Source organism: Colletotrichum godetiae (assembly GCF_030913485.1).
Source record: "Colletotrichum godetiae strain CBS 193.32 chromosome Unknown BDP55scaffold_34, whole genome shotgun sequence".
Taxonomy (NCBI): domain Eukaryota; kingdom Fungi; phylum Ascomycota; class Sordariomycetes; order Glomerellales; family Glomerellaceae; genus Colletotrichum; species Colletotrichum godetiae.
Window position 1 is genome coordinate 194056 of NW_026851282.1, and position 26490 is coordinate 220545.

General features: G+C 53.4%; 9 protein-coding genes across 9 annotated transcripts; 4 read left to right on the forward strand and 5 right to left on the reverse strand.

Annotated features, from left to right (window-relative positions):
* Positions 1 to 179: 179 nt before the first annotated feature.
* Positions 180 to 2244, forward strand: BDP55DRAFT_235769 (activator of Hsp90 ATPase). The gene is made up of 5 exons (XM_060566180.1): positions 180 to 297; positions 561 to 837; positions 965 to 1047; positions 1126 to 1781; positions 1849 to 2244. Exons 2-5 carry the CDS (start codon positions 615 to 617, stop codon positions 1865 to 1867), a joined length of 981 nt encoding a protein of 326 aa, XP_060426954.1. The 5' UTR covers positions 180 to 297; positions 561 to 614; the 3' UTR covers positions 1868 to 2244.
* An 81-nt stretch (positions 2245 to 2325) lies between these two features.
* Positions 2326 to 3698, reverse strand: BDP55DRAFT_557387 (DHHC zinc finger protein; the record flags this gene model as incomplete). The annotated part of the gene is made up of 3 exons (XM_060569692.1): positions 2326 to 3318; positions 3378 to 3531; positions 3610 to 3698. 3 exons carry the CDS (start codon positions 3696 to 3698, stop codon positions 2326 to 2328), a joined length of 1236 nt encoding a protein of 411 aa, XP_060426955.1.
* A 986-nt stretch (positions 3699 to 4684) lies between these two features.
* On the forward strand, positions 4685 to 7387 carry BDP55DRAFT_557484 (TRF2-interacting telomeric protein/Rap1 C terminal domain-containing protein; the record flags this gene model as incomplete). Its single annotated transcript, XM_060569700.1, has 4 exons — positions 4685 to 4807; positions 4859 to 5218; positions 5272 to 5676; positions 5729 to 7387. 4 exons carry the CDS (start codon positions 4685 to 4687, stop codon positions 7385 to 7387), a joined length of 2547 nt encoding a protein of 848 aa, XP_060426956.1.
* A 184-nt stretch (positions 7388 to 7571) lies between these two features.
* BDP55DRAFT_557242 (carbon-nitrogen hydrolase) lies at positions 7572 to 8670 on the reverse strand (the record flags this gene model as incomplete). Its single annotated transcript, XM_060569674.1, has 2 exons — positions 7572 to 8464; positions 8538 to 8670. The coding sequence occupies 2 exons, from the start codon at positions 8668 to 8670 to the stop codon at positions 7572 to 7574; spliced, it is 1026 nt and encodes a 341-aa protein (XP_060426957.1).
* A 702-nt stretch (positions 8671 to 9372) lies between these two features.
* Positions 9373 to 10984, reverse strand: BDP55DRAFT_695746 (nuclear membrane fusion protein Kar5; the record flags this gene model as incomplete). The annotated part of the gene is made up of 4 exons (XM_060577502.1): positions 9373 to 9687; positions 9850 to 10071; positions 10123 to 10340; positions 10390 to 10984. 4 exons carry the CDS (start codon positions 10982 to 10984, stop codon positions 9373 to 9375), a joined length of 1350 nt encoding a protein of 449 aa, XP_060426958.1.
* A 599-nt stretch (positions 10985 to 11583) lies between these two features.
* BDP55DRAFT_671501 (uncharacterized protein) lies at positions 11584 to 12083 on the reverse strand. Its single transcript, XM_060575462.1, has 2 exons — positions 11682 to 12083; positions 11584 to 11631 (listed from the first exon to the last, which is right to left on the reverse strand). Exon 1 carries the CDS (start codon positions 11949 to 11951, stop codon positions 11769 to 11771), a length of 183 nt encoding a protein of 60 aa, XP_060426959.1. The 5' UTR covers positions 11952 to 12083; the 3' UTR covers positions 11584 to 11631; positions 11682 to 11768.
* Positions 12084 to 17472: 5389 nt separating this feature from the next.
* Positions 17473 to 18957, forward strand: BDP55DRAFT_557223 (helix-loop-helix DNA-binding domain-containing protein; the record flags this gene model as incomplete). The annotated part of the gene is made up of 2 exons (XM_060569672.1): positions 17473 to 17975; positions 18045 to 18957. 2 exons carry the CDS (start codon positions 17473 to 17475, stop codon positions 18955 to 18957), a joined length of 1416 nt encoding a protein of 471 aa, XP_060426960.1.
* A 975-nt stretch (positions 18958 to 19932) lies between these two features.
* Positions 19933 to 22259, reverse strand: BDP55DRAFT_705843 (metallopeptidase family M24). The gene is made up of 2 exons (XM_060578046.1): positions 21707 to 22259; positions 19933 to 21568 (listed from the first exon to the last, which is right to left on the reverse strand). The coding sequence occupies exons 1-2, from the start codon at positions 21906 to 21908 to the stop codon at positions 20271 to 20273; spliced, it is 1500 nt and encodes a 499-aa protein (XP_060426961.1). The 5' UTR covers positions 21909 to 22259; the 3' UTR covers positions 19933 to 20270.
* A 1321-nt stretch (positions 22260 to 23580) lies between these two features.
* On the forward strand, positions 23581 to 25603 carry BDP55DRAFT_557218 (Dfp1/Him1; the record flags this gene model as incomplete). The annotated part of the gene is made up of 3 exons (XM_060569671.1): positions 23581 to 23991; positions 24051 to 25406; positions 25457 to 25603. The coding sequence occupies 3 exons, from the start codon at positions 23581 to 23583 to the stop codon at positions 25601 to 25603; spliced, it is 1914 nt and encodes a 637-aa protein (XP_060426962.1).
* Between the last annotated feature and the right edge of the window lie 887 nt (positions 25604 to 26490).

Here is a 26490-nt window from a genome sequence, read left to right on the forward strand (position 1 = left end):
CACCATGAGGCAATATATTCCAAATGCTGCAATAAGCACAGGCCACGCTCGGTCAACCAATCTGGTGACCTCAGACAGGCAGGTCGGACACGAGTAAGGTGGGGTTCAGCCGCAACCACGGGCAAACTAATCGGCCGAATATTTACCGCCCGCCCACCTGGCAGCGGAGAGACCGTCAGAATTCTAGAGCTTTCTTTCAAAAGAGGTCCCGCGCTCAGATTTAATCCCATCTTCCTTTTCTTTCCATGCGCAACGCTTTCTTGGACATGACACTCCAACGCGCCAATCCGCACTGAGGTAAGGACTGACTCCCCCCAATCTCAACCCTTCTTTATCTACCCTGCGCCTCTTTTTCCTTTCCCTCTTCTCCCAATATGATGATACACCAGCTGGCACCAGTCATAGAGTGATTTGTACTCCCTTATTGATGAAAAACGCTGCGGTCTATTGACCAACCACTGATCCGGGACAATCCGACAATTTTGTTTACTTATTCAATCTTACGCTACCTCGCGACGCATTTGGTTCCTTTGCTAACCTTGCAATTGGAATCTTTACAGACACCCATTTCCTACCTCGCAGCCTAGATCAGAAACCGAGTCACCGCCGACAAGATGGTCCTCCACAACCCCAACAACTGGCATTGGGTCAACAAGGATGCCTCGGCCTGGGCGAAGCAGTACCTTGAGGAGAGCTTGGCGAAAGTCGAGACTGCCGATGGCGGTGTCACGGCAAAGATTAGCAAGGTTGTGAGCATGGATGGCGACGTCGACGTTAGCCAAAGGAAGGGCAAGGTCATCACCATTTACGATGTTAAGCTCGTTCTAGAATACACCGGTAGGTCCATCAATGCAAGCACATGTGTTTCGTCCCGTAAATATCTCGGTCAACCGACTTTCTCTGCCTGACATTGTACCATTTTTTGTGAAGTCGTGTGTTCTGGAGCCTCGCTAACGTAGCGCAGGCACCACCGCCGACGAGGCTGAGGTCTCTGGCACCATCACCGTTCCTGAGGTCGCCCACGACACTGAGGAGGATGAGTTTGTGGTGGGTCTCCCTTCCGTGAAATCTCTGCATCGTTGAAAGGACTCCCCGGTTTTACTGAGACTTTTGCCTGCCTGCTAGTTTGACATCGACATTTACTCCGACTCCAAGGAGAAGCAGCCTGTCAAGGACCTCGTCCGCTCCAAGCTCGTACCGGAGCTTCGTAAGGAGTTCCTCAAGCTCCCCGGAGCCTTGATCGCCGAGCACGGCAAGGATATCCAGCATGCTCCCGGATCCAACCCCTCCAGCGGCTTCTCCACGCCAAAGTACCAGTCTCAGAACACGGCGGCCAAGTCCACCTCGGCCTCGACCAGCGTCAAGGGTAGCTCCGGCAAGGTCGTCAACACCATGACTCTGACCGACACCGCCGAGTTCCGCACCACGGCCGAGGAAGCTTACCAGACCTTTGTCGACCCCGCCCGCATCGCCGCCTTCACCCGCGCGCCGCCCAAGGTCTTCCAGGGTGCCATCAAGGGCGCAAAGTTTGAGCTGTTCGACGGAAACGTCACGGGCGAGTACCTCGAGCTCAGCGCCCCCAAGAAGATTGTTCAGAGCTGGCGCCTGAAGCAGTGGCCCGAGGGCCACTTCTCCAAGCTCAGCATCGAATTTGACCAGAACGACGTCGACCACGTCACGCTGATGCGTGTCAACTGGGACGGCGTCCCTGTCGGCGAGGAGGAGGCCACGAAGCGTAACTGGCAAGAGTACTACGTCAACAGCATCAAGCGCACCTTTGGGTATGTTGCCACATGTGATCGTGATTCGTGCTGAGTAGCATCCCTTCTAACATATGCTGTTACTTAGATTCGGCACCATTCTGTAAGCTTGCGCTCAAGTTGAAGATGGATTTCGGACAAATGGCGGCCACATCAAGCCATACTCCTGCTTCAGAAGTGTGAAACTTTCTGCATTCGGTGGGCTGGTGTGGATAAGCGGTGTGGAGAGTTCTGCGGTATACATCACTAGATCCTCAGATTGGCTACACAAGCCCTGAGTAGCTGGGGCGTCTGAGATTCCCTTGGGTTCAGCAGCCCCAGGTACGAATTAGATGAGACACGTTGAAATGAAACAAAGACAAACGTCGAAAGAGCCTCTACATATGCCCCGCATTTTGATATGTTGTGTCTCAGTTTAACCGGTGTGAAATTTACACGGTGTTGTATACCGGCCACCTCGATCACCATTTTCAAGCTAGCAATGACATTCCTTTTTGGTAGTGACATGTTACATTAATACTACACTCTACCTATACAAAACTTGTCATATCGAAGCAACGACGAATCAGGCTTTGGGCGAATGCCGCTGTCGCCCCATGGCCTCCACAGACGGCTGGTCTCGTTTGACGTTGAAGTCATAATTCGACACAAAAATATCCGCCAAGTTATCCCACAGCCCCAAATCGTAAAGATTTTCGACATCCTTAAGGTTCCACACGCGCTCCCACTCGCCATTGCCAGGCCCGTGGTCTGGAGGTGGCATACCGTCTTCGGTCCTTGTCAACACTTGCTGTGTCTGGAGCGGCCAGCGCGTCCTCTCCGGCTCAAAGCGTTTGTCCCTGACGCGGTTCGCGGGCATGCTGCGCTTGAAGGCGCAGCCGTCGTCCATCTCGGCCTTCCAGTCGGACCACTTTAGTGATTCGTTTGTTGTGGTGCCGCAGTATATCAGCCAAAAAGTGTACGACAGCAGGCCCCAGACCAAAGGGGAGGTCATGGCCGCGAGGAGGGTGACGGCGCCCATGCCGACATTGTCCTGCAGGGCCCAACTCCAGATGAGGAGGTATTGCTTGATCTCCATGCCCTTTGGCGGCCACAGCGCCCATTGGGGGTAGTTGGAGGCGATCTTGTTGGAGAGGAGGGAGAAGCCTAGGAGCCCGCCGTACGAGGTTAGGATGGCGGTGGACAGGAGGAGCAGAACGAAGTAGTGCTGGTTCTTGTAGCCGACGCAGCCGTTGATGAAGATGCAGTGGTGGTCGAGTTTTGCGACGCAGCGCTTGCAGATGCTGCAGTGCTTGGACCGGGGCGGCTTGATGAGGTTGCAGGTGCTGCATTTCTGTCCGGGGTAGAAGATTGAGTAATCGTAGGGGTAGAGGGACATGTAGTAGGCGTGATTCTCGGCCGTGATGTAGCCCGGATCGGCCATGACGGACAGGTAGAGGAACCAGTAGGGGAAGAAGATGACGACACAGCCTATGATCTTGTGGAAGAAGGAAATCTGGGGCCACGCTCCTGGGAGATACAGGTATTCCGAAACAGAGAGGATGAGCAGGAAGAAAATCTAGAACGTGTCAGTCTGGTCAAGACTTTTGTAAATTTGTAGCGAACTCGGATACTTACGACGACGGTGGGATGCCGGTCATGCATCATGAAGTTGCCAAAGCGTATCATGGAAGTCGAGAACCTCCCTCCCGTGATGAGTTTGTCTACAGCAAGGAAGCCATTTGGAATATGAATCCACATTATCCTATGCATCGTTGCAATAGGCGTATGTCTGCCGAAACAGTAAGTTCATGGTTCTGATAGTGAGATGCTTCTGCTCCCCAGTCAGCAAGTAAGAGTGATGACGAACCTCAGAGCCGGTAGTCGGCCGAAGAAGGCGACGAAGACGATGAAGGAGACAGCCAGCACGAAGAGTGCCGCGTTCCTGAGGGCGCCCATGATTTCAAGGTAAGTGTTATGACTTCTCAAAACTCATGATCATGAAAAGCTTGAAGTCTGGAAACACCAGCAGAAATGGCGACGTTCCACCTAGTGTACTTCGGGCTGGGTGTACCGGCTGAGGCGGGTAAGGAAGGATGACAAGCCCACTATCCGTCGCCGTGGCCGGTAGCGAGTGGAGAGGGCCTGAGCCTTGAGGCGTCAGCCTAAAGTATCTAGGCCCACCAACCTCGTCAGTAAACTCTCTTGGCCCAGCAGCAAGAAAGTATTTTAACAGTTCAAGAAGCCGAGAACGCGTTCAACGTTGTTAGTCAAAAAGAGCATAGGGTCGCAGAAGTGCGAGAGTTTGAATTGAGAGCAATGTCATGGCACTGAAGCGTACCCAAAGTATCGTTGTATCGAATGGTGAAGGTCATAGCGCACCGTTAAAACGGCCGTTTGTCGATACTATACTGCATATGATCATGTACCGTTTAGGAATAATATCTTAACGCATAGAAGTGGTTCACACGTGAACACGCGGCATCCCTTCCAAGCAAACGCGTCTCCCTTGGGTGCATTCTACTAATACGTGGGATAGCTGTCTCGTTGTCTATGTCAATCGGAGGCAGCCAGTTCTTTCCGAAAGGCGAAGGCGCTTGGTCGTATTCCTGACGCCTATTCCTGACGCTCATAGAAAGTAAGGGCATTTGTCTGCGCCCTTCATACGCCTTCGACCTTAGAGAACATCGACTTGAGCAAGCGCGAGGTTTCCACGAACCCACACTTTCCACTAGGCACCCTATCGTACTTTCCTAGGGCATCACCGCTATTCTCAACTTGACCGGGCTTTCTTACATGGAGCTGTGGCTACATGTACTGCCCGTCCCGAGTTTCATCTTAAGCGATATCAACAAAGTTTCTGAGCGCATCACCAGAGCAAGCTTCAGACTTCCACCCGTGCCCCAAAGCCAATTTGGCAGAAGCAACTTCATATTCTACCAAATATGTCGGTAGGCGGAATCACCTATGATGGAGTGCCCGGCGCCAGCGGCATTCTCTTCAAAGATCTGAAGTTCTTTGTTTCACTTCGCGTGCCCGACAGGGTGAAACTCCTGGAGCTTATCAAGGTAGGCAATCACTTTCAACACCCCAGGGTTTGTATAAGCTGACTGATGTAGGAAAACGGCGGCACCATCGCCAAGTTGGAAACCCAGGCGGACCACTATATCACTTTTGACAACGGGCCTACCCCAGCAGGATCGCTCGATTGGAAGTTTATCAGACATTCCGTCGACAACGGCGCGTTACAAGAAACGGATAAGTACGAGATGCATCAGACACCCAGAGCTTCGCGGCCTGTTGGTGGTTCACGCCCTGTTGGCGGCTCCCGTCCCGCAGCCAAGGCCAACTCTGCCCCTGCTAAAGGAACCCGCACACCGTTCAGCACCGCCGACGATGCGAGTCTCTCCAAATGGGTGCTTTCTCATGCGGCAAATAAAAAAAGCGGCAATGAGATCTATCAGGTATTTGAGACGATAGTGAGTTCAAGTTTCGAGGCATACCTCTTTTGACTATCACTAACGGCCCGTAGAACAATCGTCATACCTGGCAATCTTGGAGGGATCGATGGGTGAAGAAGCTTTCCAAGCTGCCTCCGGTCGAACTCGAAAAACTGGCTGCTGCTGCTCCAGAGATGGCATTGCCGCTGCCACCGGCAGCCGCGACTTCTTCCAAACGACCTGAGGCTACTCGACCAGCGGCGAAGAAGGCGCCTCCTCCGGCTGCCCAAACTGTCTCGCAACTGCCTCCGGCGAAGGCTGCGGCGAAACCGAGGACGGAATCGAGCTCCGCCACCCATCAGCCAGACGTCAAAGCGCCAGTGACTCCAGCGAAGAGAACCAAGTTCACAGGGGCAGAGGACGACCTGTTGATACGCGAGGCAGGCAGATTTGGCGGTACACCCGACACCAAATTTTTCAAGAAGTTCTCAGAAAAGGTGCGTCTAGTCCTCACAGTAATGATGCCGGTACTAGACTGAACCTGCGTAGCATTCCAGTCATTCAGAGGGTGCGTGGAGACGGCACTGGACACAGATATTGGAGCCGCGACTTCGTGAGAGCTCTAAGGAAAGCCTTGAGGAGAGCGGATCCTTGCCTGAAAGCCCCCCTACGGTCGACAGAAAGACCCGACCGGACACAGCTTCCAGCGGCAAGCCAAGTCGACATGGCGAGAGTCCACATGACAAGAGGCCAAAAGAGTCGACTGGCCGCTCTAAGGAGATTCCAGCACCAGAGGTCGCTCCATCTGGTGCGAGCCCCATGAGAAAGAAAGACGAGGCGGAACAGGTGCTGGAGTCAAGAGTCAAAGAGCCCACAGCTGTTACAAGAGAGAAATTCTACGGCGATTTGGGGGGCTACCGTATTCACAACAATCTCGACACTCAAATTAACCCCGAAATCAATGATCAGCCTATTGACTTGTGGCGATTATGGCAAGCTGTTGGAGACCAGTACCAGAAAGGTGCGGTCGAGCCCGACTGGGCAGCAGTTGCAGATGGGCTGGGCTTCCACGTTGAAGATGCCCAGCTGATACAACAATGCTATGCAGACTACGTCGCCCACTTTGCCACCTGCGGCATCTTGGACGAACCTGACGTAGAATCGTCAGAGGATGATGAGGTTTCACAGCCTGATGACGAAGACGCCGTACCGGACGTGCCGCTAGAACCTTTACAGACACAACGAGCGGTCACCCCGGTTGCTTCTAGGAAGAGGCAAGCAATTACTGTCGAGGCGTCTGGTTTTCCATCGACACCAAACAGCAGGAAGAAGCGACAGCGTCTAGGCCCAGACGACGAGATCCCATCGACTCCCGATGACAAGCTAGGTCTTGCAAGCTTCAAAAACCTTGGCCCTAGCCCCTCGCTTAGCGTGAAACGCTGGACGGCCAGCGAGGAGCAAGTAGAGGTTGCCGAAGAGATGGCTGTAGAGGAAGAGCCTCGACAGGATCCAGCTGGCAAGCCCCGTCGTTTGGAGCCCGAAACACAGGACTTTGGCTTCGATGATGCCTTCAACGCCCCTGATAAATCGCAAGACAGCATCGAGTTTGACATATCACCATCACAACAGCTTTTGGGCGAGGAAGAGTCTGTAATTCCTTTGCCTTTGTCTTTCAAGAGAGATAAGGGGAAGGGGGTCGACCGGGACCAGTCACCCACTCCTGCACAAGTTCAAGAGTCGCCCGCCAAGGAGGGAGAGGAAGAGGAAGGGGAAGAGGAAGAAGAAAAAGAAGAATCAGACGAAGCCCCGAAGGAAGCCGCAGATCAAGCCATGGTCGATTCTCAAGAGTCAACAGATAAGACTGTTGAGCTCGAGGACCTCATGAACCGGTTCGTCTCGTTTGGCTACCCGCGCGAGGATATCGTCTTGGCGCTGATGGCTACTTCGCTGTGCACACCGCTAGCTACGAGCCTGGTGAAGTACTTGAAGGAGCACAAGGACCTCCCCAATAATTGGCAGGGAGTATGGACGGCTAATGATGACAAGCGGTTGAAGCGTATCGACGCTGCTGGCTCAGAGGACGGCCCGGATGGGGCCAAGATCCAGAGATACTGGGATTACCTGGAGTCGAAGCACACACGGATTCGGATCGCGCAGAGAAGGAAGTTTCTGGCTTATCTGGATGAGACCGGGCACAGCTCTCAATGAGCTGCGGACGACACGTTTTCCACTTGCCTAAGGTACGATTGTCAGGCACATTTGATGGGGCAAAATGCCGTTACTACCAGACTTGCGCAATCAAAATCGTTGATCATGACCCTGCCTTCGGTCAAGATTCTCTGCCGTCTATCTTAAATGTCCTGTGAACCGTACACTGTCTTTTGATCGTCGCTTACTCCTTCACAATCGAATACCCATAATGCCACCCTTCCTTCCTCATATCCTCCCTCACCTTATATGCCCCCTCGGCAACATCCAACAGCCCCAGATCGACCTCGACAATCTCCATCGCCTCCTCGGCGCCCAGCTTACCCAGCGCGCCGACAAGTGGCATCGCAACCTGGCTGACGCCGCAATACCGCACCCTCGCCCCGCCCTCCTCCCGAACCTCCACCCCGCCTCCGCCCGCGGGCCCGCCCGCGTTGACGAGGACCACGGCCGCCGTGTTCTCAAACGCCCTCGTCACCATGACGTTCTCCAAGAATACCCGCTCCGAGTCCCGGTTCACCACCTCGGTCGCGCCGTTGCCCGCCCCATTGTCACGCTTGTACTCGTCGGCGAGCCAAAAGGCAGGACAGACGATAATTCTCGCCCCGTCGCGGATGAGCTCCCTAAACGCCTCGGGGAACGCCAGGTCCCAACACACCAGCATACCCGCCCTCCCGAGCGGCGTGTCAAAGGCGCCGTGCGGCTCGGGGCCCTTTGTCAGGTGCGGCCTCTCATTGTGCCACAGGTTCTTCTTCTGGTACCGCCCCAGCACGGCGCCGTCGGGGCCGATAAAGTACGCAACGTTCAAGAGGTCCAGGTCGTCCGCCCCCTCCTCGCCGTCCGGCTCCACAATCGTCCCGGGAACGATGGACACGCCTAGCTCCTTGGCCAGGGCCTGATACCGTTCAAGGTAGGTCCAGGACTGCGCGCAGGCGGATACGAACTGGGGATGGTCGGGGACCCATGATGTTAGATGGTACTCGGGCAGCACGGCGAGCGAACAGCCCTTGGAAACGGCGGTGCGGATGTAAGCCTCTGCCTTAGTGAAGTTCTCCTCTGGCGCGACGACCTGTGATGCTCATCAGAACTCTGTTTTTTTTCTCCCGGGTAAGAGGCAGAAAGTCCCCCGCAGCCGCAGCCGCAAGGAAACCTCGTGAGCCATGGCGCATGAAAAAGGAAGCGCGGGAGCTAGACTGGGCTAAGCATTTTCGATGAGGGGTAGTCCTAGACTTACTGACCTTAGGGTGCATTTGAATGAGCGCGATCTTGACCTTGTCCGCCATCGCCGCTGTCTTCGTCTCGTCTTGAGTTAATCCCGCAGGTTCAAGACGGTCGGGTGTTTGGAGACAACGGCAAACTTTGGCTAGCGGTCGGGGTCAGGCTATGAGGAAAGACAGTAATACGCCTTCATGCACTTCCCCGCAGTCAGTCTGCCTTGCACTGCGATACAGGCACACAAGATAGCAAAAGGGGAGATGAATGGATGAGAATGATCAAACTCCGGTTAAAAATGCATACCTAGTAGCCGAATAGGCGATTTGCTAAGTCCATATGCGAGAAATGATGTCAGTGGCAACCCTTCTCCCAGTATCAATATCCACCGGTTGCAACGTCCACGGTCAAGTGACTCGTCCCGAAAAAATCAACGAAAAGCAAAGAGGACGTTAAAGGATAAAATCGCAAACGCCAGAAACAATTTCGCCCTGCCCAGATGTTATAAACTTTGTAGGTGTTTCGATGTGGAGATGTATGTCGAATGTCGCTCTCAGTCAGCACCCCTCAAGTCGTCCTCGATCCTCGGATGTTGCGAATATCTAGCGGCAGGTCTCTGAAAAGATCTTTTGGGTTCGCCGTGGAGATGGAGGTCTTGTTCATGGCGCCAAATATTGAGGAGGTATGGTGATTGGCCTCGAGGATACCCGGCGTAAGATATTTGGCATGAGATACAACGAAGCCAGCAAGTTCGCCTGTAGAACACGCGGTAGTCAGTATCTTTTTCTCGAAAAGTAATGCGGTATAGCCTTACCGAGCGCAATGAGTCCCAGGTTCCGCACTGCCGATGGCGGAAGACCATAAGATCCCATGAGCAAAGATGCGGCCGGGCACGCCACATACGGCACCCAACTCGTCCAACTCGGTCGTTGCGTGAGATATCCTCGGACTTCCAATGTCGATGTGGCCATATCGTCTAGTGTATCCAGCAGGTCTTCTGAAATATGGTTCACGTGTGAAAGCCTCTCAGAGTGTGACTCGTATTTTGATGAAATGTCGTCGGTAAAGTGCAGGAGTTTTTCCAATCCCTAGAAATTATTTAGCCGCACGTTTGAGTCTTTCGAAGAACTTCCTTTACCAACCTTCTCAAGATGATCTTGCCGATCAGATATTTCAATCGATCGAAGATGTGACAGCTCCTAGGCCTACTGTCAGTTCAGACAGCAAGCGGTCGCTTTTGACTTGCTTACCAGCTGATCATGAAGGGATGTAGACGATGCTACAGCTGTTGCGAGCGCAGCCATGACGACCGCGACCTCATTGCCAGTTCGATCTTTGAAGTTTGTTAGTGCCAGCTCATTTGATGCTGCAACCTCGGCATTGCTGCTAAGGACCATTTTGAGGAGCACCGTCAGAAGCTGTTGCAGGTTCTGGGCATCCTCGAGGCCGCCTCGCATCGCGGAATTTGATGCCTATCCAGTCAGCTGAGTTGCAATGCCTAGGAAATGCTACGGTGAACCTACCTGCGCCATCTGCATCAAGTCCCCAGAAACGAATCTGTCCAGGTCTTGTAAGCTGTTTCGCAACTGATCGATGTCTGGGCTCATTTGGCGAAGCTGCTCTGTAGTCTCGGCTGTTCTCAAGTTTATCGCGTGTAAGTGGGCTTCAAGCTCTTGTTCAACACCCTCGGAGAGTTTGGAGAGTACTTCTGTGAGACGTTGATACAGACGAATACTCTGGGCTGCAGCAAGGTCAGAAAGACTCCCCACGTAAGGCGGATAGACGTTTACCTTTGTCATTGTCTGCGCGAGCAGCTTCGCAGAATCTGAGAGCTTTGTGACGGTAACTCACCCACGTATTCCATGCAGAGTCGGACTTGGCCAAACCGGAAAGACACGAGTCTATCTGCCGAGGTGAGACGTGAAGCTGAGCAACCTTTGAGACCGGCAGATTAGCCAGAGCACGTTCCCTGAACGGTGCACAACCAGACGGGATGACAAAACTGCCTCTTTCCAGATCACAAATAGCAAGACTGGCGGCATAAGAGTCCACGAAGTCACGGATTTGTCTGCCGCTATCGATTAGGACGGTGGCGTCATCTTTGCCTTCCAGCAGCTGGCAGTTGTTGACCAGGAGCCGGGCAGCGATTCGATGGCAGAGAGGCTCAGATTCGAGTTCTTGGAGCTCCTGCATAGCGACAGCGTAAACATTCGGCAAGCGTGATGCGTCGTGAACCATAATCGATGGGTTCACCAAATGCTCTTCGAGAGACCTGTGGGGTTCTGCTCTCGTTTCGACGCTACCCCAAGAAAAGGCTTCAACACCGTCGATCCATGCCCGCATCGACAACAACCCCAAGAGGAAAGTCGGTACACTGCACCACATACCGTCATCTGCGCCGCCTTGGCGTTGTTTGTCCAGGGTTGAAGTAGGTGAAGGGAAGCAACAGACTCAAGGATGGGGACCGACAGAGTGATGTTGCAGCCAGTAAGATATGGCGAGGTGACCCCGGGTCAGATACAAGGATATGTGAGGAGGAGAGGTATGGGTGTGGAAGAAGTTTGCGAGTCTCGGCCGTAAGTTGTTGGAAAAGACGATGGAATGACATGAGGCAACCTCCAGAATTGGGAGGGTACTTGACACGAGATAGAAGACAGAAAGAGGAAGGTATGGATCGTAAGGTCTGCAACTGGGTCATCGGGAAGTGCCTCCCTAAACCTGAGCCTCTTTCACTGAAAGCGGAAAGAGCCAACCCCAAGTTCGCACTTTCCCATTTACCGCGTGCCCGTGACGAGGCAAGACCTACCAGGGTGCCTTCCACCACTGTGCGCTCCTGCATAGAGTTACCTATCTTACTACCTTCGACCTTACCTTGTCACATGAATCCTTGGAAGGCTGTTCTCGGTCCAAGAAGGCTTTCAAAATGTAGGTCGTAGTGAGAATAAGTGGGAAGGGACGATTTGAAGGCGTTCAAGAGGTGAAATGTCTGAACTACGTCAGGTCCATTTGGCGACCTCGAAGAAAATGAATCACTACCTAGATCAGAAGTTGTATCCATGCAGCTATGCGCAATCTTACGGACACGATCGAAATCTTCAACTGAATGAGATGACTTTGGTGAATGAGTCTCTGATGTAAGTGACCGCCTAGGCTCGTTGATATTGCATAGTCAAGCAACCGGCAACAACAAATGGCTTTTGGGCAGAGACCCAGATGAGATAGGACAAATCTGAGTCAATGCTCGCAGAGGAAAGATTGATTCCTTTGTCATAAGGAAGAAGTTAGCGGACAGGGTTTTGATCTCCAGCTCTCGTCGACTTGGGAAGGTGTTAGGTTGGCCATGGCATACCATCTCAACCTCAAATGGCCACTGAACTTTGAGCTACTATAAGCTCGTAACTACCAATGGAAGTGTTTAATCTGATCTTAGTTTTCCATCTGCTAGAGATGAGGCAACCTGAGAGTCTTCTACGATGGAAGGCATGGGTAGGAGTAGTGCCGGCATTTGAATTATTAGTTTTTCGAGGGAAAAGGCTTGCATAGTGTGCCCTCTAAGAAGTTTACTTTACAAGTAGCTTTCTTATGACCCAAGCCATGCCATATGGCAGGTCTTGCATTCCTATAAGATGGCCATACAATAACATCAGACATCGTTCATCTAAGGTAGTCTATGCAACAAAATCATCCTCCGCCGGCCGGGGCGTGTATCTTTAAGTGCCTCGTGCTTGCCTTGCTGTAGGGACAGTGTAAAGGACCAGTGTAGTCCTAGAAATCAGCGCACAATCGACTCATGAGTATGACGGAAGCATAGTGCGGTTCACTCTGAGGTATTTCGCTCCATTGACGTTGCGATTGCCCGTTGTTGTCACTTGGTGTTCGGTGAGGGACGACATACACATTATATCCCAATCCACAAGACTAGTACTGAGGCAAGGCATCATCGCGGCTTCTAGCCTTGAAAGTTGAGAACCGTAGGCCCAAACACAGTCGAAGCTGTAATCAACTAACACCAGTGTGAACATGGTCGGAAGTACCCTCAACCGACAACGAGGTCGGACATCTCGATGACTGCTCCGAACGACGTGACCCGTCCGGGTGCCTACTTTTAAGACCCGAGTCCAAAAAAGCATCTTAATATGAGCAGCCGGCTTTCTTTTAGCGACCCTGCAGAATTTAGGGGCGTCGACTTACCTCCACTCGGATGGATGTTCTTTGCCAGAGACTATTCGCTGCATGAGGAAGCCTGTCGTGCGCTGGTGTGCATGCCGACGAATGTGCGTCTGACAAATGGTGCAAGCAAACGGCCATCCATATCAGCCCATTCGCGCAGCAGCTCGCAGTAGCGGGGTTCTTCGAGAAAACTTGAAGGGGAGAGAGGGAGGGTTATCGACCGGCAAGCCACAAGCGTACCAAACATCGCGGCAATATCCTCGGAAGTGGTCAACGTTGTATCCCGCGCGCGCGTTCTCGCATGAAGCCCTGCGAGATTTGCAGAGGGACATACATATTTCCCTTTCCCTTGCGGCTGGGAAACAAACAGAACAGAAGACCGTCGTGACTTTTGACGTTTGACACCCTGAGCAGATCACATATCAAAGGGTGACAGTGCGTGATAGGGCCAGGACGGGGGGGGGCTTATGGTACTCCGGAGGAGTCAACAGGGATCTAGGGTCTTTAAGCATTATCAGGAGTCCAGTCCGCCCCCACCTTTTGACAACAATTTCTACTGCTCGCTGCCTTGGTCTGTACATTCATCCTATTCGGAAAGACCCTCCTCTTCAGAGCAGTATAGAGCGCGCGCGTAGTATTCTTGTTTGCTCAGGAGAGCGTCCGAGGTAAATCTCGATGTCCTTACAAATAAGAGAAGACAAAAATGCCCTTACCCTTACCCACCGCCTTTTCGTGTAACATAACCGCAGACAATATTGTTCTGCACTGAACCGGGTAAAGACCCTAGCAACCGACCGCTTGATAGGTTACACATCGAAGGGCCCACCAATCCCGTAGTTCTTCGCCGAAGTGACGTCGGTCGTGGTCCACTGGAAACACGGACATCGGTGGCATGTCCCCAAAGAAGCTGACGAGAACGAGCACCTCAAGTCCCGACTCCCGGTGTCCCCCCCTTTCCCCCCCTCCCCATCCAAGCTGTCAAGTCACCCTGCAAAATTCTGATATGTGATGTACCGACGGACCTCTGCTCTTCCCTTGCTGCCTGTGCCTCGATTCGTCATTTCCAGTACCGCGGAACGCGGCAGGGCGTCCGACGGGGCCTGGACCACATGGTATTGGTTGCACGCCGGAGAACATCAAATATTCTCCTTCGCCGAGAGGGGCATATGATTGACCTCCTTTTGATCTTGTTCAGCTTTTGTAGATTGAACTTGCCTCTGTGAAACAGCCTTATTGTTCAGGGAAACCTACCTACTGAATATCTCCTTTCCGTCTGAACGCTTTTGCTGTATCGCTTTCTTCTAAGGATCAGACCTGCTGATGTTTAGTAGAATCTATTGAGCTCCTCCTTTTTCTCTGAAAACTTCTATTGTGTTGCTTTATTTCCCAGCCAGAGAGTCGCCTCTGAACCCCCTCTCCGCGAACCTGATGCCTTGAAGCTCTACCTTGGAGTGCCTTTTCCGCCTCGGCTTCCTGCTGTTATTAGACAGCCCACGACCTCAGAGTCCGAAGCAGAGTGCATCAAAAGGCGGCAATTCAATTCATACTGCTGTTATCAGATAGCCCGGAAATCTAGAGGCCAAGACAGAGCACACGACAAGGTTATCCGCACAATTGACTCCAGAGTCATAGTCTGTCTTGACAGAGACAAGTCGTCTTGGGTATACATCTTTCAGTTCGTATAGAACCTCTATGAAGTCAGGAATCCGGCAAAAAAAAAAGCAAAACGACATGCTGATCCAAACATAGCAAGACCCATCACCCACGAAGCCGAGGGAATCAATAGCAAGCTGCGGACTCCACAATCGAGACTAAGGAAGATGTGCACCCAGTGGCAAAGGAAATACAAGGAGTGCGGTCATGAGGGCCTTCATGATTATAAGCATTGCACGGAATTTGGAAATGGCTGTTTCGGAGCGAAGCGACCTTACGAGGTGGTAGAAATAGCTGGCAAGTGTGAAGATTGCAAAAGTCGAGCCGCTGATCCCAACCCTCGAAAAGTCTGAGGACTTCTTTCCGAGTGTTGTTGATTCATGGCAACATGAGAGTCAAGCTTGAAGAAGGCTTAAAGAAAGGGGATGACATCTGCACAGAGAAAGAAAATATGGCGGATACTGGTATTTTATCGCAATTATTATCCGTAACTAGCACTTGTCGGTAATATGAACAGTATCATGCCAAAGCAGCTCGCTACTATGTGAAGCCTCACTTGATCCGCCACCTAGCAATCCTCCGTCTTTCGCCCGTGTGAACTTTGCCCATCCTGCGAGACTGATCTTCCCCCCCCTTGACAAGATCATTACCAGCCGTCTGGCTTGACACAGTACCAATAACCCTCGAAGATGTTGTTCAGTGAGCAGCCACGCAGGCCGCCAATGGCTTGGTTCAGGCCTATGATATCGGCCTTTGTGATGCCGTTCTTGGAGGCGATGGAATCGCAGGTGTCGCCATCTGTAGCTTTGTAGAATTTGACGCATTTCGGCCACATTGGCTCGAGGTGAGGGTTTGGAGTGGCGACGGGGCTGGCTGGAATAGCAACGACCGAGGTCGAAACCAGGAGGATGGTGGCGATACCCGTGATGAACTTCATGGTGATCGTAGAGCGAGGGTGTATTGACGACTCGGGAGTTGAAGCGAATGAGAGGATGAAGTGTGATTGTTTTTTGGAAAATGTTGAGAAAACCAGGAGCGAGTATTTATACTATCTCAAGAAAAAAGGTTTCGTGGATGGGCGCCGATGCTCTCATTCACTGCGTGATACCAGCGGCTTTGCCGTTTCTGATGCTCTTTGACCAAACTTCGTATTCCTCAGCGCTGGCCGACCGACGAACGCAAACACGAGCATTGGAGCTGCTGCACTTGCAGCAAACGTGATGGGGCAGCATGGAATCGAACAAACTTATATGAGAAAAACTGACAATGGGACGTGAGTCGAAGTCGTGGGGAACGCAAGGGAGGAAAAGCAATCAAAGGATGTGTTGAGAAAAGTTCTAGATGTCTTTGCGCATTGCTGGCTCAACGGCGCCAACGGCGTTTCGGGCACTTGTCTCGACCAGTCCACGTGGGTGCCGCCGCCACAAACGGTTCTACCACCAGTCTGCATTGGAATTACGGTATAACGGTCGTGCCTGTCTGTTTAAGGCAAGGTGAAGTGAAGTATCTTTGAAGTATCTTGGCTGGGGGCGGAAAAGGACGATGGATGCAACGACATTGGGGAGGAGCGGAGGGTAGTGTTCCTGACGGTTGAGAACTTCCGCGCCGGTCCCGCCCCGAAGACGGACGGCAAGTATGGATTTGGAGAAGGCGAATAACGGTCTTGCTTCAATCATGAGACGGCGCAAAAAAAAAAAAAAAAAAACGTCAAAGGGGGGGCGGAAGGTGGTGGACATTAGACTGGACCGACCCGTGGACACCGGTTCGGGGAAAGAGGTCTAGGGGATTTTGGGGGGGAGCACGGGGGAGGAGACCAGGCCAGAAGAAGCCGGACCCTAACGGAGCGGGAAGTTTATTCTGGGGCCGACGCTCGGGCCAGCTTGCAAGGCTGACAACGAGGGCGCGGTGTGGTGGGGCCGGATCGACGCATATCCAATGAATTACCCTTGTCCTGGAGCTCGGCGCCCATCGCACGACTCCCCTCCAGCAGCCTCGTTCATCATACGATTGTCAAGATGAAGTGGTCGATTTTTGATACGCTCAGCCAGTGTGCCCCGGCCACTGGCAAATTCGATGTCAGGCCATTCCTCCCGATCCTGCATCATTCTTTCCCGCCCAATTGCCAAACTTTTGCACACTTTTCTGCCAGTTGTAGTTTTTTTGCCTACTCGGCCGCCCTGGCCCGAGTCAATTCGAGTCAATCCCTCCCCTCCCTCACGGAATCCGGCGCGGGTCACTTTTCCTGTCTTTGAATATCAGCCGACTTTGTCTTCGTCCTTCCGGTACAGAGCTCCAGCTGTCTCCTGCAAGTCGCGATTCCCGGCCTGCTCTCCTACGAACTGCCGCCGTTTCCAATAGCACCACCACCACTATCAAACCACCTGAACCGCTCAACTTTTTTCTCCCGCCTCCGTAAACCTCCTGCAGCCTCCCACAGGTCCCTTGTTGGATACGTAAGGTGTGACCAGTCATTTTCGTCCTTGCCTCCACATATTCCTCTCCCCCAACCCTCAACTCTTTTCTCATCCTTCCCCGTGTTTGATGGATCTTGTTGTTGTCCGTCCCCGTGCCTCTCGTTAGCCTACTGCGCCTTCTCAAGCCTACTCGCCAAAAAGCCAAACAATTCTTTAAACGATTCGGACCTTGGCTGATCTTAATAAGCGAACTCCCCGCCTTGCCTGCTGTTGCGCGAGCGACACACTCTTGACGGTACACGAACGCGAACGACCGTCTCTGCTCATCCACTGCGTCCTGCCCTGCCTCCCTTGCCCAACGACGACCCCGACGACTGTTGCTCGCTGTTTGTCCCCATCGCCTTCGCTGCCATTGGACGACGACGTTGCCTTGATTGGCTACACGAGGTGGTACGACTGGCCATCTTGAGTCGCCAAACTCTTTCACCGACCAAGTAGCGTACGAGGTCCGGGCCTCGAGTGCTCAGGAATTATTCGGCAAGCGATCGAGCCGCTGTACATCCACTCTACATTGCATATATCGATTTCTAGATCGACGACCGCCGACGTTTCGGGGGCCGAAATGCTGGCGCTGTGATGGACCCCAACTTTCTCAAAAACATCGACTTCTTCGCCGTCCCCAACAACCAAACAACAAACTCAGCCGAGCAGTCCGCCGAGTCGTCTGCCACAGGTGCTGCCAGAAATGCGCCGGACAATGCCTTGTGGGAGTCCCTAGGTGGCGACCCTGCAAACTCTGAGTCGACGTCCAATGGCCCCTCCGGTTCGCTGCCTTCCTTTGCTCAGGCATCGCCTGCCAGCACGAACTTTGGCCTCGGCTCCATGCCAGCTCAAATGCAGTTCAATCATGGTGGTCAACAAAGGAATCCAGGCTTACCGAGCCGTGCCGCGCCGAACCAAGATCCCCGGCGGAGGGATGGTCATGCACGGAAACGGACCAAGGTCGATTCTGAGGCTGCTGCACTGGAGTCGGTCGACTACTGGATCCAATTCGATGATGATGAGGAACAGAAGCTCGGTGGAAGCTTTGAGATCGACTTTTCAAGGCGTAGCAACCCTACTCCGAACTACCGGCCTAGGTAAGATAAATTGAACCCAGGACTCACTACTGGGCATCAAAGAAAAGCTAACATACTGACAATTGCTAGACCCGCTGCAAACCGCCTGAACCCCATGTCCACAACACCTGGCCTGGGTGCCGGCTTATACACCAATCCTGTTTTCAAGCCAGAGGACTTCATGGATGACGCCGCGCTTGACAACGCCCTCTCTGACGATGAGGACTTTCTCGAATCAATGAACCTCGGCGACCAGCTTGGGAAGATTGATTCTCAACCGCCTCAAGAGGTACCGCCTAGGGAAGGCCTTTATTCAACACCCCTGAGCTGGGAAAAGCCTGCACCTGGGCTGAGGATGAACCCCCTTTTTGGAATGGGAGGAATGGGTGCCATGGGTGCGCCCATGCTTGACCCCGAACAGCGACGCTTGCTAGCTATAGCGCTCAACACGGGGCGATCTTCAACTAGTATAGGGTCTGGCATGGGATTCGGTGTCGGAGCAGACCTTGGTCCAGAATTTGCGAGCTTGGAAAACTTTGATGCCAGCATGGCGTCAGGCAGTATGAACGATATGGCCAACGATCCCGAGCAAGCGGCTCTTCACAAGGGCAAGCAAAAGGAAAAGGCCTCCGTAAAAGAGGAGCCCGGCACTCAACGGCCCCAAGTGTCACGGACCACCACCAACGCCACTGGCATATCTGAAAAGTCCAAGGATAAGTTGAAGGCGGGCGATCGAACGGCGCATAACGATATTGAGAGAAAGTATCGTACCAATCTCAAAGACAGAATTTCGGAGCTGCGCGACGCGGTGCCGTCCCTGAGGTCAATACCCGAGGAGGGAGGTGGTGAAGACGCTGAGGTTGACAGCCAATCGCAGCGTGGCCCTAAAGTCAGCAAGGTAAGCTGGAGTGGTTTTCATCCTTCGCCAAACGCGCAATACCTGCTCACACTCATCTACAGGGCACCGTCCTCACGAAGGCGACTGAATATATACACTATCTAGAACGAAGGAACAAAGCCATTATGCGTGAGCACCAGGAACTCGCGAGGCGCCTGCAGGCCTTTGAGCAGCTCTTGAGCGCGCAGGCTCGGCAGCCATTCCCCATGCCGAACTACAGCAGGACGCTGTTCGACCCAAGAGGTTTCTGTTAAGAATCTCCCTCCTCTCATAACATGACGCATTACGATTGCGAATTGTACATATTACGTTTTTCAACGGGCTGCGATTTGCCCCCCAAAATATACGATTGTGGTCAATCTACGAGGAATGAGTAGGCATGTTAAGAATAATCATGGGTTATCAGACCTGCCATGAACTGTTATACTGCTTTCGGAATTATTTGGAGCTATTTTGGGGAATGAGAAAAAGGAGTTATTGACCACCAACGTGATTCAGATGGTGTCATTCCTAGTGACGTGTCGGTCAAGAAACTTCCCAAGGTCAGATGAAATTCGGCGAAAAATGAGATTAGGCTCAAAGACAGCCGTCTGCTCGAAAGCAAGACGTTTCAATGACGGGAGAAACACATACTCTCTAGACTATCCAATTGCTATCGTATTTGGCATTACTGCTGATGTGCTGTTCAAAGTGACGATGATAAGTTTTCATGTCTTTGCTTGTCATTGACATTTACTGACCCCTCTGGCAGAGGTTTCCATGACCGCTCGTGAACGAAACCGCCTTGAGCGGCCTGTCTGAGAATTGATGATTGAAGAAAATCCCAATACTCACACTCGGTTTGGTAAAGCAACGTCAGTGACACAGGAAGAGGGGTGGACATTCAACCGCTACTTAAAGGGTTGGAATCCAGCTACTCATGTTGCACAAGCCACTTATACCGCGATAACGGTGATCTCACATCGTTCTGAATCAGCTGTCCAACATGGCCTCTGACCAAAAGCTGCCTGAAGAATCAGTCCCGAGGAACAAGTGTTGTGACATCGAGGATGCCCCGTCAGGTCTGTGCTGGGAACGTGCCTTGCCCCCTTTGGCCTTCTGAGCTCCGGTAGGAAACAAAGGTCCTGGTCCAATTTAGTAGATATGGGAGCGTTGATACGAGATTTTAGCCTATGGAGAAACCAAGTTGCATAATTACAAATCTCCTTTCTGTTGCGACCTCAGCGGTGGACGAAGTGGGACGATACTCGACCAGCAAAAGCGGAATGGCTTCTCTTTGTGTAACGGCACAGTTTATGGTGCCACTTTGGTATCGTTACTATGTTGTTACAGCGATGGATACACGGAGGTTTACAGGGTTTCACTAATGTTGGTACACCACGTCGCCCGGCCCCTATCTCCTTCCCTTTCTCTTTCTCTTAGTCTCTCAGAGCCTCAATATCAGCAATCTCCTTGACGGCCTCCGTCGTAAAAATATACGGTGACGTCTCGTCCACGCAGATGCTATCCTCGATCCGCACGCCCATACCCCGGAAATGCTCCGGCCACCGGTCCGTGTCCGGGACATAAATGCCCGGCTCGATCGTTACGCAGTGGCCTTTCTTCAGCGGCGTCCGCCGGCCGTACCCGGGAACATCGTGCACGTCCAGCCCGACGTAGTGCCCGACGTGATGCGGGAAGAGCACGTCGACGTCGCGTGACGTGATCCCTTCGAACCCTAGACTCTTAAGCTGCTCGAGCAGCCCCGCCGAGGTGTGCTCGTGGATCTCGTCTAGTGAAAGGTTGGCATCCTCGCGACAGAGCGCGACGCTGGACCGCTGGACCGTCAATACAGCCTCATAGAGGTCCCGCTGGGCGGGCGTAAATTTCCCGGCGGCGGGCCAGGTGCGCGAGATATCGGTGATGTAGGTGCCGTACTCGCCTCCCGCGTCGACGAGGAGCATCTCGTCCTGCGGGACGGTGTTGTTGTTGACGACGTAGTGAATGCACAGGCCGTTTCGCCCGCCCGCGACGACAGGGACGTAGGCGGGGCCGTCGCAGCCGTCGGCAGTGAAGCGGTAGTCCAGGAAAGCGTGGAGGTCCTTTTCGCGGGTCCAGGCGCGGCGCATGGCGTCCGTGATGACGCGGCCGGAGATTTGGCCTGCGCGGCGCATGTTGGCGATCTCGGCGGGGGACTTGATGGCGCGGAGCTGGTTGATGACGGGGTAGAGCGGGATCCGGACAGAGGGGAACCAGGATTTGTCCGAGTTCATGAGGTTGGCGAGCTTGCTGCTGCCGTTGCCCGCGGGTTCGCTACTGCTACCCGGCTTCGGGATGTCGGTGTAGACCCTGCTGGCGCCCTTTAGGATCTCGGGGAGGCAGCGGTCGATGCGGGCAATGTCGTCGGCCTTGTCTGCGTTGAAGATGTCGAGCGCGGCCTGGACGCCGTTGCGGGCGCCCATCCACTGCTCCGCGACGGGTTCCTTTGGTTTGGCGAAGAGGTGGAAATCGTAGTCGCCGTAGTCCTTGCCCGTCTTGCGGATGACGGCGACCGAGTCGCCCTCGTTCCAGCCGGTGAGATAGAGGAAGTTGGAGTCTTGGCGGTAGGGGAAGAAGACGGCGCCCGAGCGGTATTTGAGGTCTGCGGCGGCGAGGACGGCGACGGCGTTATCTGGGAGGCGCTCGGCGAGTCGGGCGCGGCGGTCGTGGTATTCTTGGGCTGTTATGCCGGGTGTGACTGAAGGGGGGGTGTTAGTTTATGAGCTGCTAAGTGATTTTGGATAGCTTTATTCGCATGCCATTCACATGAGGTTCATATGAAGTAGGCAACCATGAGATGAAGTTTGTCCACGTGAAGACGTTGGGGTTGACTTACTCTCTCCGGCTTTGAGAATGTGAGGGTGAGTCTCATGTACCGGCTGGCCGAACTGCAGATCGCCGGCAGAGACGTCGGAGTAGGGCCGGAGCTGACGGCCGACAGCGGCGGAGGAGGGTGGCAGAGGCCGGCGCCATGGTGATGCCGGGCGTAACCTCGGGGCGGCACGGAGGGCGCGGCTCACCGGCCGTGAGACGTTCATGACCGGGTCTTGTCACTTGTGATGTGAGTGGGTGGTGGGTGTGAGGTGAGAGAGTCAGACAAGGGAGGTGGACGCGGACGCGGACGATGGACGGGCTCTACGGTTCGGATGAGGTCATGACCGGAGGTGCTAACCACGGGCAACCTAAGGTAAGGTACGGTACTACGGAAGCAGTGTAGGAGAATTTGGGTGCTCACTGCTCAGTTCTGACTCGTCAATGGCGAACGCATGCGGATTTTGAGTGACACGGGTAACCTAGATGTCCCCTCCCCTTTTAGGTATCGTGCCACAATGACGAGTGGATGAGAATTTGCAGTGAAGATGAGAGTGAGTGAGTGTATAAGTCTTTTTTATGTATTTAGTGAAGACATGCAGGTCATGTTTTGCATCTGCATGCGTATTATTATACATCCCATACCTTATTCCGTCCAGCCAGCCACCTTGCAAAGCTTTTTACGGAGACGGTGCAACACATATGATTCGTCTACATAGCATTATGCCTCAAGTTTCCAAGGCTCTCTGAAGCGTGAAAAGATACTTGACAAGATCCGAATGTCCGACCGTCAACACATGGTCATCGTGGTCACTGTCGAACACATTGCGTAGGCAGATGCATATGCACCGGGGAATGGATCCAACATGGCCCCAGAAACAGCAAGATTTTCTTATTGTTTTTCCACACTGGCAGCTCCATCCAATTTCCATCATCTGCACGCCTGTCACCTTTATCCACCCCGGGCAGCCTGTCGCCTAGCACCCGGGTGCTTTGCCCGAGGGGGTTGTTATTGTTGATGGGAGGTGGGCCTTCGGTAAGGTACCTAACCTGAGGTAAGTTAAGGTCGGCAGGTTGGTAAAATAGACAGGTTCAGTAAAGTTGGGGGGTCCTTACCTTAAGGGATCTGCCTGGAATTATAGTGAGCTATGTCTGTACTACAGCGGCTGCATCCACTGTGGCCGCTGACTGGCAAGACGCGCTGGGCCAAGCAAATTTGGCCGGTTGCTGGAGAGAGGTCTGGCCCGTGCGTGTTTTTGGGCGTGTCCAACTGGGATTAGCGCTGTTGTTCCCCTCCCAAACTCGTCAAGCGCGACTTGGGTCCTGCCATGGGTCTTTGGGTAAGCCCGGGGGGGGGGCCACGGTCTGGTAAGAGTGGACGACGGGGGGGGACCTCTTCCCAGTGTGTTCCCACCACACAACCACACGCACACACACAACACCAACCACTCTCTTGATTAAGAAAGCTCTTTCCTCTGCACATTCACCACACACCTCTCAGGTGCTGCCTCCACGACGACTCCGACGACGATACCCTCCCCTCCTCTTTTCTCTTCTGCTCGTGTGGTTTTGCAACTTCTTTCAGGCTCAAACTCCGTCTTCAATGTCTTGGTGAACTTTGTCGACACGGTCTCTGTTGGAACGCGTGAGCGACGTGTAGTAGCCTCCCACGTCGCGTGCTCGTCCACAGAGCAGCAAACCCCCCCGCCTCTTCGCAGCCACCACAACCACCACCACAGATACTCACGTTCTGTCTCCTCCTCTCTCTCATTTGCAGCGCCCCCGAACCACTCAGATCCGATCGGCAATATTTCAACAGCCTCTTCACACCAAGCATATTGATTGGGCATTTTTATGGCAGCCATATCCCTATCACCGAATCCTATCCCTCCTTCGGCCATGTCCACCAGACGAACGCCTTTGTCTAGCAACCCCAATGTGGTCAATTCACCCTTGAGAGCAGCTTCTGCTCTGGCCCACGCCAAGCAGAAGCGCTCTCATGCCAATATCCAACGGGAGGAGCTCTACGCCCAGCCACCCCCGTTCAAGAAGCAGGTTGTCGAAAATGTCGGCTCGCGTCAGCTTCGGTCGCCCTCAAAGGTCACAAAGGCATCCCAGCTTCCCCAGCGAGTCGGCCGCCCTATAACAAAGGAACGATCAGCACACCACGATGACTCTAGTAATGTCGAGAGGATCCGCCAATGGCAGGCTGAATACCGCGGGAGGTTTCCCAAGATGGTCTTTTACTTTGATAGTGTCCCGGAAGACCAGAGGGCCAAGCTTGCCCGTCAAGCTCAGTCTCTTGGAGCCGTATGTGCAAAGCTTGCCAGCCAGGATTCTGTTGGCTCTTCCACTGACAACTTGTATAGAGAGACGAACGATTCTTCTCAAGTAGCATCACCCACATTGTGACCGCCCGACCGATACCTGCGCAAGAGGACGTGCAAGCTGCTGCACACGATGCCGAACTCGAGGAACAGCCTCAGACCATCAACCCCTCCCTTCTCGACAGGTCTACCGACGCACGAAGACGTCTCCTGCTAGAGACTACCTCGAGGCGAGTTCAGGCCCAGGCTCACGACGACAGAACCAGGAGAACGAGATCAACCCAGAGCAACGATGTTCTTCACAAGGCTCGAGACATGGGAAAGAAGATTTGGTCGGTGGAAAAGTTCCAGAGGATATTGCAATTTCTGCTGGAGCCTGATCCGCATGTCGTTGCTGCATATGGCGCCAACCGCGATTCGGCGAGAAACGTGGGAACAAAGAAGGCTACCGAGGAGCCTGGTCTACTGCAGCTGTTACAGCATGAGCGGCTGAACGGTCCCTCGGATGCGGTCACTAGCCGGGAAATGATCAACTTTAAGGGGCCATATATCTACATCTACGACATCGACGAGAAGCAGAAGCCTATCATGGTGCGGGAGTATCCCAAGGTCAATAACAAGTACCACGGCGAATGGCCGCAGTTCAGGACTGTTACCGAAGGCCGATGCCCCTTTGTCGAAGAGCCCGAACCCGTTGAGCGGCCCAGTCGGAAGCCGTCAACGCAGCAGAAGGATCCAAAGGAACACAAGGAGCGTGTTGCCAAGCCTGCGGTTGAGGATAGCCCGTCTCTCCAGCCTCCTGAAGTCCCTGCGCCAAAGGCAGCCGTTGGGAAGCGCTCGCTTTCTGAGATGCAAGTGGGCCAGAACAAGTTGCGGGCTGCCATGAAGCCCATGGATGTGTTCAACCCTCCCAAGGCCGTGGTATCAAACCCGATTGATTTCGGGCGGACTCAACATGCTTTCACAGGACGGACCGGCAACGGGCGCTTCTTGGCCGGCGAGCCCGTCGCTTCTGGATTGCAGCCATCCAACGTGACTTCGGCTATCCGGTCGAACATGATCTCCTCTACCTCTGGCATCAACGGAGCCAAGGCCGGTACGAGCAAGGAGGTGCATGGTCTGCAACGCAAGGTGTTGCAACGGGGTGCTCCCGTTCCCCAAGATGCCAGCTCACGGCGGCTCACGGAGATGTCCCTGGAAGCGACGTCAACTAGATCTACTAGTGTTTCTCGAACCACCAGCAGGCGTATGGAGCTCATTGAAGAGGACGCTGAGAAGCCGAGTTCCAAGCTCTCAAGAGCCAGCTCCAAGACACAGGCTCTGCCTGCTAAGAGCAAGCGTGACCTGAAGCCGGGCTACTGTGAGAATTGCCAGGACAAATTTAAGGATTTTGACGAGGTATGTGGAGAGTGGGACTTGAATAGTACTGTCACGCTAACAACTCGAAGCACATTCTCACACGCAAACATCGCAAGTTTGCTGAAAACACTGACAACTGGGCCGAGCTGGACGACCTTCTCAGCCAACTGGGCCGGGCTCCCAGATACCGAACTAAACACTCACGCGACGACGAATACACGGACGACTCCTTGTAGACCAGGCCAGCCCATGGACTTTTCGCCATGTCGCCCAACACTTTGACACCGACTCTGCCCTGCTTCCAAATGTTCTTCTCGATCCCCCACTTGCCATTGCAATGCACGGCATATTATCATCAAAAAGCTACGGATACGTTCCACGGTCGTGGAACCAATGATACCAGTAGACTGTCCAACATGAAACCATGTTTGGTTTCCGGTCATGTTTATTTTCTCTTCACTTCGTCTTTCACTAATAGGTCGGCTCGCATTGATATCATTGCATGCACAGTGGCGTTTGGCATGGATTATCTTATACCACGACGGCTCAATTTCTTTTTTGGCGCGGGCAGGGCGGCGGCACTTTGTCGGCCATCAGCATCATCATTATCACCAGTGGCCGTACATGCGATAGGAGGAGAAACTAGGACGGCGCGTCTTAATGAACCACGGTGTAGATATCACATTGAACAGTCTATGCTTGTGTATATTGTACGTTGAACACGAAAAAGACTTGCATGGTTTGGGAAAGTAGGGTGCTGCGGGTTTGTGTGAAGCAGCCCGAGTGTTGGTGTTATTCAGACAAGGCGTTGAGGATAATTCAAGCATTTCATATACACCCCGTATCCTAGATGAGTCTTACGGTGAATATCCGTACCACGCTTCGATTATTCACCGGGTCAGCTTGGAGACGAGATGTAGATGTCAGATACTTCGAGCACGCGACGGAACTAAGAGGTGAATGAAATCTCCGGAGTCCGGGGGTGCATTGACAACCACGATCTCGACTACAAGAAGCTATCGTGCATTCATTCTAGTCTCGTCCACGAGAAGGGCACCGGTCTGCGAACCAGCCACGCCAGCGTCTCGCAAACGGCCCGAGCTTGGTCTAGGGAAGTTCATTC